Source organism: Terrapene carolina, unplaced genomic scaffold (genome assembly GCF_002925995.2).
Source record: "Terrapene carolina triunguis isolate 2854851 unplaced genomic scaffold, T_m_triunguis-2.0 Scaffold69, whole genome shotgun sequence".
In the NCBI taxonomy this organism is placed as follows: Eukaryota; Metazoa; Chordata; order Testudines; family Emydidae; genus Terrapene; species Terrapene triunguis.
This window is the reverse complement of record NW_020664420.1, coordinates 56,753,570-56,762,855: the sequence shown is the minus strand read 5'-3', so window position 1 is coordinate 56,762,855 and position 9,286 is coordinate 56,753,570. Positions and strand designations below refer to the sequence as shown.

The 9,286-nt window shown below is 38.9% G+C and overlaps 1 protein-coding gene across 1 annotated transcript in view; it reads right to left on the bottom strand.

The window, feature by feature from the left end:
- The window catches only part of PAM (peptidylglycine alpha-amidating monooxygenase), a 229,897-nt gene that overhangs the window by 1,148 nt on the left and 219,463 nt on the right, over positions 1-9,286 (bottom strand). Inside the window, exons 21-23 of the mRNA XM_026649269.1 lie at positions 8,539-8,592; positions 2,261-2,464; positions 440-496 (exon numbers count right to left, since the gene is read on the bottom strand). Of these exons, the coding sequence (XP_026505054.1) occupies positions 440-496; positions 2,261-2,464; positions 8,539-8,592 (315 nt within the window). The remainder of the gene's footprint in view (positions 1-439; positions 497-2,260; positions 2,465-8,538; positions 8,593-9,286) is intronic.

Below are 9,286 nucleotides of genomic sequence, written 5' to 3'. Positions count from 1 at the left end.
AAAAAAAAAAAAAAAAAAAAAAAAAAAATTTTTTTTTTTTTTTTAGAGCTTCCATTAGGATTCAGCTAGAACAACTGTCTGAACAGTATCTCTTGTGTCCCTACCAGTCTGAACAAAATTAGCAATCCCAGAGGCAGCGCTTCATTTCATTCACTATAAGAAACAGGGATAACTCACTATGACAGCTATCGGCTTCTCGGTAGGAATGGCAGATCATCTTGAACGGACAGATAAAAGGTGGTAGGAGGAAGGCATTATATACATTTATAATAAAAACAAAGCTGAGGAGGAGAGCCTTCCCCCACCTCAGCCCTTGGAAAATCCCACTCCCAGCACCAAGGTATTAATTATACAGCATTTATTCTCAAACATGTTTATGTGTTGACTTATTTGAATAAGATCTGAGTTAACGGTCAAAGATATCTTGCATTTTACTTACCTTGAAGTCTGCCCAAGATTCTTCCTGAACTTGATTCAAGTTTGTGGTCAGCATCAGCTGGAAAGATAAAGCATATTTCAAAATAAGCGTCAACGAGCCTATTCTGAAACAGAGTGCATTTTCTGATACTGAACCAGGCTGATCACAGTTGAGAGAAAAATTGATATTGTCCAGTTTCATGGTTAGGGTAGATTTATAACTCATGGTGGGGAAAAAAGACATACTGTTTATTTTCTATATGTCATTCCAGACATTAAAGATGATTAAATTCTCAGTCAAATCTGAGAACCACTCTCTCAACTGCTGGCTTTTGTGATTGTGAAGACTATAGTTGGAGAAGAAGAACTTAATCACTTACACTATCTGGACATTTATATTTCAGCACATTGCAAGTTGTAGTAAGACATGCCAAACAGTACTATACTTCTGTTCTCATTTGGACATGCAGGTGGTACAGTTTGCTCTTGAAACACTCTAGATCCATGGTAGACAGTTCAAAGATCTCCAAATTTCTTGAGCTACTGGAAAATGATAGTGATTCCCCCATTGCAAATCCAAAGGAAAACAAAAAACCACAACCAAGTTGTTTTTTCTACACACTACTTTGTATATACTCATTAATCAGTGTAAAGAATTTGCAGAACTAAGTAATTTGTTTTTACCAGTATTAATATATTGTAGATATTTAACAAAGTCCAGTTTTATCAAAATGTTCCCATCCACTTAAATTCAATTACTTCAAAATGCACTGAAAGGAACAAATCTGCATGCTGGGAGATGGACCGGTAGATCTAAGAGGTCTTATTCATATCTGCTTTCTATAATAATATAGCCCTCTGGAGTGTTTGCATATTTAACACTAAAAAAAATATATCACTCATGCAGTATTACTTTTCAATGCTGAACATTTGCAAGCAAGACTTTCTTCCACCATTATCACTGCACTTCAGACTTTATGAATTTTGTGTGAGGATTTCAATTACATTGGGTCTGTAATAGTGATGGAACTATGTTATTTGCACAGTTCATGTATATTTTATTTTGTCTATGTTTTACCAGTTTTTTTTATGCCATACAGATAATCCAGGAAATGAACATTTAATTGCTACTTCATGTGACAGTTTCAAAGAAAGTAAAATGTGTTATAATAGGTTAGTACAGTATAAACTGGGGACAACGTCACATTTTTAGCACTATAACTACTCATTAAGAAGGTCACAGCTGGATTTCAAAGGGATGAGGGCACATACATAATGGAAATGCATGTATGACTCAGAAAATGCACGAAATAGAAGTGAACTACCATTTACGTTCCCCTCAGACATTTTTTGTTAATGTTTGCAATTTGTTTATTTCTGGGAAATTCTGTAATATCGTTTATATCTTTATCTGTCATTTTTTAAAAAAAAGCTGCACTTATTTTGAAGAAAGAAGTATTCTAAGTGCTCCCAATGTGAAAAGGATCTCTAAGTAAATTATACATTGAATTTTAAAATAAAGGATTTATCTAAATCAAAATAATTGTAATCAGAAGGCTCTTTCTGGGATTTCAGAACCAGTTTTACCCTGATAGCAACTAAAGGGAAGATTTAGAAGGAAATACTGAAAAAGTGGTATATTAAGGTACAATAATAAAAGTATTTGCAGATACAGTCGTTTGTGGATGCCAACACAGGATTAGAATGCATTGCCATGGTAAGTGTACACAAGATTAAATACAGACAACGGGACTCTCTTCATAATTTCGTCCCTGCCTGTTCAATGATGTCTTTGAATAATAAAAGTCTCTTGTTCTGGAATTTAAGAGTTATTCATGGTTACCTCCATAGACCCTTGTCTTCCTCCATCGAATAAATACAGCAATTGCCAACAGGACAACAATAGGAATAATTAGAAGAGTTGTAATAAGAACAAAGGAAATTCCAGGACTGGCCTGTTCGACCATATGATGTTTTTCCCACTTCTTTGGAGACTCCGTTGAAACAGGTTTGTTTTTCAGTTTGGCTTCTATAACTGTCTCTGCTTCTTTAAGAAAAGAAGAGAACTGACATCGGTATTTTAACATTTCAAGCAATATGCTTGAAAAGAACATGCTAATGCACCTGAAATTTTCAGTAATTAATAACAGGCACCATTAAAGCTATAAAATGACACTAACAGGATTTCTTAGCTACTGCTGGTGTCATCTCAAGAGCCATGCAGGGGGGTAGAGATATAACTTTCTAAAAGTATGAGAAGATTAGAGTATGCTCTCTCTATTTCGCTAATATTTGCGGTTCGGAGGATGGAGACGGGACAATTGTCAGGGAGAGTTGCTCCTAAAGAATTCCAACATTTGAATGATGGGAAAATCCTAAAGCATTCCATTGTTACAACAAAGCAAGGCATGACATTACTTTCTCAGTAAAATATCCCCCTACGTTAGCTGCATAGACCCTTTTGAAAGTAACAAGCTACATTTTTGTATTATCAAGAATAAAAAGGGAATGTATTTGTTACAGTCCTTGAAACAATTAACCCAGAGGGGACATGTATGCATGTTTGTGTAAAACATTTAGTCTGTACAGAGCACTTGCACTTTGCGAGATAGGCTTTAATTGTGTTGTGGTTGCATTTTATCCACAACTTTAGTTTTGTTAGAATTATGCCATGTGAAATGATTCCACCAGTTCATTTCCTTTTTCCTACAGTACCATGGAGGAGGATGAATGGGAAAAGGAGGCTGATGCTATTGGTAGACTATAGTTATCAAGGAGGAGCATGTGCCATACCGAGAAGGGAGCTGGATAATATGATCCCAAAAAGGTTCAATTTCAGCTGTGATGTTTGATATGTGTGTACTGCTAGTAAATCTGTACAGCTGGTAATGTTTTGGATGAACTCCTATAAAACTATATACATTTCAGTATTTTCTACCAAGGATAACCAAGTAAAGTCCAGAGAGTTCTATAATGCTGTGAGTTCCTTTCATCTTTAATATGGAGATGTGGCAGGCAACAATTACCTGGTCCCAGCATGAAATGAACCACTGAAACTTCTTATGGCTTGTCACTGGGGCATTTGTGAGAGTTACCTACTCTTGAGTTAACTCCTCATGAGTTAGTTGTTGTCGAGTGAGAGCAGTCACACTGTAAAATGGTCAAGCTGCACAGTGATTGGATTAGCAGCTCACTCAGTAACCAAGTCCCCACAGCTTTACTAGCTGGAGCATCAGCAGCACACAAACTTCAACCCACAGCCCCTGACAGGCCAGCTGGCTTGAGTTTAAAGCAGCAGTTCCCAACATTTTCCCTGTATGACCCCATTTTCACATGTATGGCTTCCTGCGACCCCAGACAGCATGGAGGACGCCATTTTTAAATGGAGTTGTCCTTGCAACATGACCTCATACGCACTTTATGTGCAAAGTCAACTGCAGCATGCTTTACAAAATGGCGTCCTCCACACAGTGTGACCTCGCGCACACATGGTGTGTGTGAGGTCATGCTACATGGAGGGTGCCATTTTGTAAAATGGCATCCTCTGAACACTTGGGATTGCCGCAACCCTACTTGGGATCATGACCCAAAGTTTGTGAACTGCTGGTTTAAAGTATCACTTAACTTGAGCTAAAATTTGTGTGTGCACAGGAGTCAGGCTAGTGGCAACACTTCAGTTATATCTCAAGCTAGAACTGCAGTGAAGACAAGTCCTTATTCTCAATGGACCACACTTCTGTAATGAAGATGAGAATCATTGCAGACTGTTCAATTTTGTGTCTAAGTAGATGTTGCCTTTCAGCTCCCGGCAAATTCTTTATGTTGCCCTCACTTCGACACAGCAGAGTTGGTATTGGGGACAGCCACTGTGACCAGAGAGGGGACTAAGTTCTAGTTTAGCTCCCAGGAAGTGTAAATCAAGATATTTTAAATAATAATAATAATAATAATTTATTTTGTTTAAATTCCATTTTCTCCATTTTTAATAAATCTTGTTTTTATTAAGCCTACTGTTTAGGTGTGTCCCAGGAGAAGAGTACTCCACAACTTCTATGAGGAGGGGTTGGAGGATAAAAAGTTTCTGGAACCTACATCCTCGACTCAATCTTGGTCAAGGAGCATGGAGAGAGGAGTCCACTCCCAGTGCATTGTGCTGCCATCAGGCTGCATCAAACGAACACACCAGGGGAGAAGCCAGAAGAACAAGAAGGAGGGTAAGTTGGTGGAGGTGTTTGACTTGGGAACATAGGGTGAAACTTCAAGCAAAATGAAGCCACAAATTCTGTTTGGAACTGCTTCCTGCCTAACCACAACCAATAAATTCAATCCTCTTTTGTATTCTGAATACTTCAATTCATCCTGGAAAGTATATTCCCAGTTAAGTCACACAGCAGCCTTCTCCTTCCCAATAAGGTCCATACTGTGCCCTTTAGCATTATAGCAATGGATAGACTGATCTAGCTTATGTAAATCTCACTGATTACTTGACTGCTCATTGGTAACAAATTACAAATTAGTGACTAATGAAAGGAAATAGGATTTAGGCTCTTTGCTCACTTGGGTGCATTTGAAAATTTTACTCTGATTCTAGGACTGTATTTTGTTGCCACATAAGATTAGAAAAGGAGTTTCTAATGAAATTCTTTAAAAAAATTAATTTAAACAAATTTTGCAGGAACTTTTATGGCATATTTTTGTGAAACATTTTAAATTAGTAAAAACATTTAACTTCATACTAATATCATGGCCTCTAATTTATTTTATATTGTTTTAAACTTAAAAAAACAACAACAGATGCATCAAAAACCTTTTCTGATACTATATTAGATAAATTTAAAAGCCTGCTAAATGTCATATGAACATATATATGCATATGTGCAAAATTATATTGTGTGTTTTGTGAAATGCTCTCTTCAAGTTTTGTTATGTAGTGAGTCTTCACATTTATGTTGCATGACAGAGAGTGTCTGTGGTGGCTTTTGTAGACCTTTGGTTGCTCAGGTAGCAGCTATGGTTAAAGGCATTTTTCCCTAGTACAACCTTTCTGATTGAACCAGTTTTCCATATTTTTGTCTCATTTTGAGATTAGACTACCGTAATAAGAGCACTCTACCATCTGTAAGTTGTAGCTAGTGCATACCACATCAATCCACATTAAGCAGAACATCACACAGAAAGCATATTATAGCTATACATTTTACTCCCGGGGGAATTCTGTGCCACTATGTACGCGCAAAATTTATGTCCCTAGCAGATTTTATTTTCTCAGCAGAATACAGATTCTGCTGAAGAGATGCTGCATTTACACCTTTCACCCACCAGGGGCTGCTGTGGTGCCAGAAGAGAGGGCAGCCAGCCGGTGGAGAGGCTGCATTCCTCAGAGCAGGGACAGGTGAGGAGGCACCAGACAGAATGGAGCACATGAGGCTGCTGATATGGGGTACAGAAGGGCTAGTGGGGGAGGACAGACTGGGGCATGAGCTCAGGAGCTAATAGGGTGACAGCATTGAGCCAGGGGCTGAATGGGAGGGGGGAGGGCTGAAGGGCCCCATGGGGACAGGGGATATGGGTGTAGGGATTCATGGGTGCAGGGATTCATGGGTGTAGGAGGGGGAGATTTTTGGTAGCCCAAAGTCAGTAACATGCCTAGACCACTGCCCACAGCTGACATACCAATTGTTATGCTCATTGCTGAAAGCAGCTAGAAAGACAGTTGCTGAATCCTTAGCACAACTAACAGACCAGGATGGGTGGGGGAAGTGAGTGACGAGGAGTAAACATGACCCAGTGCCCTCCTGACTTGAGTTTTTGCTGAAGCATGCAGTTGTGCAAAATGAAAAATCTGGCAATAGTTAACTATTGCTATGTGAAATACAGCTGGTTAACTGATGGAAAATTCCCTGCCCGACAGGCTGGAAAACTCCACACTTAACAAGCTATGTAATACTAACAAATTGGGTATAAAAAGAGGAAGAGATCTGAGCTCAGTGGACATTTGAATACTTGGGATATTTTGGGACACCTCTCAAGTTCCCCTGCAGATGGAAAGCTGGCCACTGGAAGTCTACAGATATCCACTCAAGACCTTGGGTAAATATTAAACAGGGGTTAATTTGGGGTACTCTACTAACCTGCTGCGGACATGTGTAAGTACTCAAGACTAAATAAAGTAGAAGCTTTGAGTGAAAGCACCTTTGTTTGCCTGCTTGCATCAACTATCTATTGGCCAGAGGTGCCGTGTCCCCCACTGATTTATTTCCTGCCACCACCTTGCAAAGAGTAACATTACCAAGAGCTTTGGGTTCAGAAAACCCCGGGGTAACATGGAGAAGGGGGCTGCAGACACACATTGGGACATGGGGTAGGAGGGTGCAGGGACACACGCAGATGGGGGCAGATGTGCCTGACTGAAATGGGAGAGGCTAGGGGTCAGCCAGGGCCTGCATGGGGGAGGCTACCCAACTCCCTACAATCCCTTCCCACCCCCCACAAAAAACCTGTTCCATACTTCTCCCATCCACACACAAGCACCCTCCAGGTTCACTCCCAGGATCCTTCCCTCTCTCTCCCCCAAGCCTTTGTACTGCTTCTGAGGGGTGCAGGAAATATGTTTATGTAGTGTAGTTTAAATGAATTACACAAAGTTCTGTATTAATATGTCTAGTAAGGAATCTATATGTCAAAAAAAATTCCTAAATCTTTTTTTTTGTCTGTATTGTTACAGACATACTTGTTGACCGGTATTTTGAAATAAAATACCAAAATAATTGAAACTGACGTGATTATATTGTGTTATTTTGACAAACATAATATGCAGAATTTTAAAATATTGTGTGCAGAATTTTTAATTTTTTGGCACAGAATTCCCCCAGGAATAACATTTGCTGCCTATTAGCTTCAAGGGGGACGCTAAAAACTATTGGCTTTAATCTAATGTACCCTGAAGTTGCATAGCAAGTGGTTACTTGAAAGACTCTCTCTGAATCTATGTGATACTGCTGAAATATTCTAATCTAGATATTCCTGATTAAATGAGAGGTGGCAGCTAGCAGAGTACCTTTTACCAGTGCTGCTATGGGCTTTTCACCCTCATCTGCCAGAGCCTGGATTTGTTGCACTTCCTTGCATGTTTTTCTGCTGAGTGCTTTGGGTGAGACTGTCTGATGAGAGAGGAGGATGCTAGTATTATCGTGTCTTAAAGGCAGTCTACTTCGTACTAATATGTTTACATTTGTTGATTTTCATGCTGTTTGCATATTTCCTTTTATATCTAAAGTCTGGTGCTCTGAATTCTGCCAAAGAAAAATAAGTAAAAATAGTATAACTACAGTCCATTAAGATACCCCAATAACCACACACCATTTTTTTTTAAAGGGGAAATTACCACTTCTTCTGTCTAAGAGACTTGTGCAATAGACTATTATAATTTTAAAATAGTTCCTCTTCATCTACCTTAAATCATTATCTTACCCCCTGTCAACCTTGTGCTGTATACGTTTCTTTACCTGCCTATTTTAAGTCCCTACATTCTTTTGATTCTTTTCTCTCTTTGAATTTATTTTCACCCTGCTATTCTGAAAAAAGGGAAAAAAAAGTAAATCTGGAGGAACAAATCTGAGCAAAAGAAAATGCTTTATACCATCCTTAAAAATGTAACCAACACTGCCAATGTGCTGTACAGACTCTAAACAAAAAGAAAATGGAATCAACAGTTATTTCAAATATGTTACTATTTTTTTCTGGATAATTGAGATAACTACATACCACAACTACTTCTGCAACTAGTAGAGCTGATGCAGATGCTATTTTGTGGATAATGGAGGGTCATACAGGACAGTCCACTGGGTAAACTTCTATGACACACTTTTCACCAGTGAAGTTGAAGTGTTTGATTCCACCATAATATTGGGTCTACCAGAAGTGCAACATGCTACCCTATATCCCTTCCCATGCTGGCTCATTGTAACTCTGAACTATAGAAAATGACAGCAAAAAAATTAACTACTTTCAGACTAGTTAGCATTCCCTCCCTGATATTTTCTGGCAAGAATATTTACAAAGCACAGAAATGCTTTCCAGTACAACTTTGGTATGTCCATTCCCATAAGGAATCTGACTAACCTTTTATTTCCTGCACCTCGATACCAGCCTTTTTAACTGATCGATGCTCCATTTCTGTAACACAAAATTGCTCTTCAGGCCAACTGACATTTTAGAAAGACTCTTGACATCTTTACCAAATGTACAATCCTTTAGCAAATATCGCATTTTGTCTGAACTTCACCAAAGAGCGTCAAATAACTATCAGTATCATCAGAATCCTATGAAAGCATGAGCGTGATTCACAAAGGCAGTTTTCAATAATGTCCAACTCCTATGCCACAGAGTGGTTTTGTGGGCGCATAAGAGCTCATCACATCTCATATGATTAACATGGTTGGATTTAATTAGTAATAAATGGGACATTACCAGGGGAAAAACCTAAACCCTGGAGGAAGGTGCTGGGGATATAGTAGGTAGTACTTTGCCATTAGAGGCTTCATTGAATCAATACCCCTGTATGGCATTTGGGGCATTGTGATACTGGAGGTGGAGTCTTTCAGGTGAAAGAAATAATCCAAGGTTCACTTATTATTAAAAATCCTATAGCACTTTGCACAAGAGTTGGGGTATTAAATCTAGTGCCTTGGCCAAATTCCGGCATAGCAATTCCATTCTGCCCACCCAAAGTTACCTCTGAAATTCCAGGGGACATTATTCTTCACTTCCTGCCCAAAACTGTGTGGCAGCTGCTACACAATATGAAACAGCCACCACATTCTACCTCAGAAGGGGCTGTATTTCATCAGTGGATGAAGTAATTCTATAC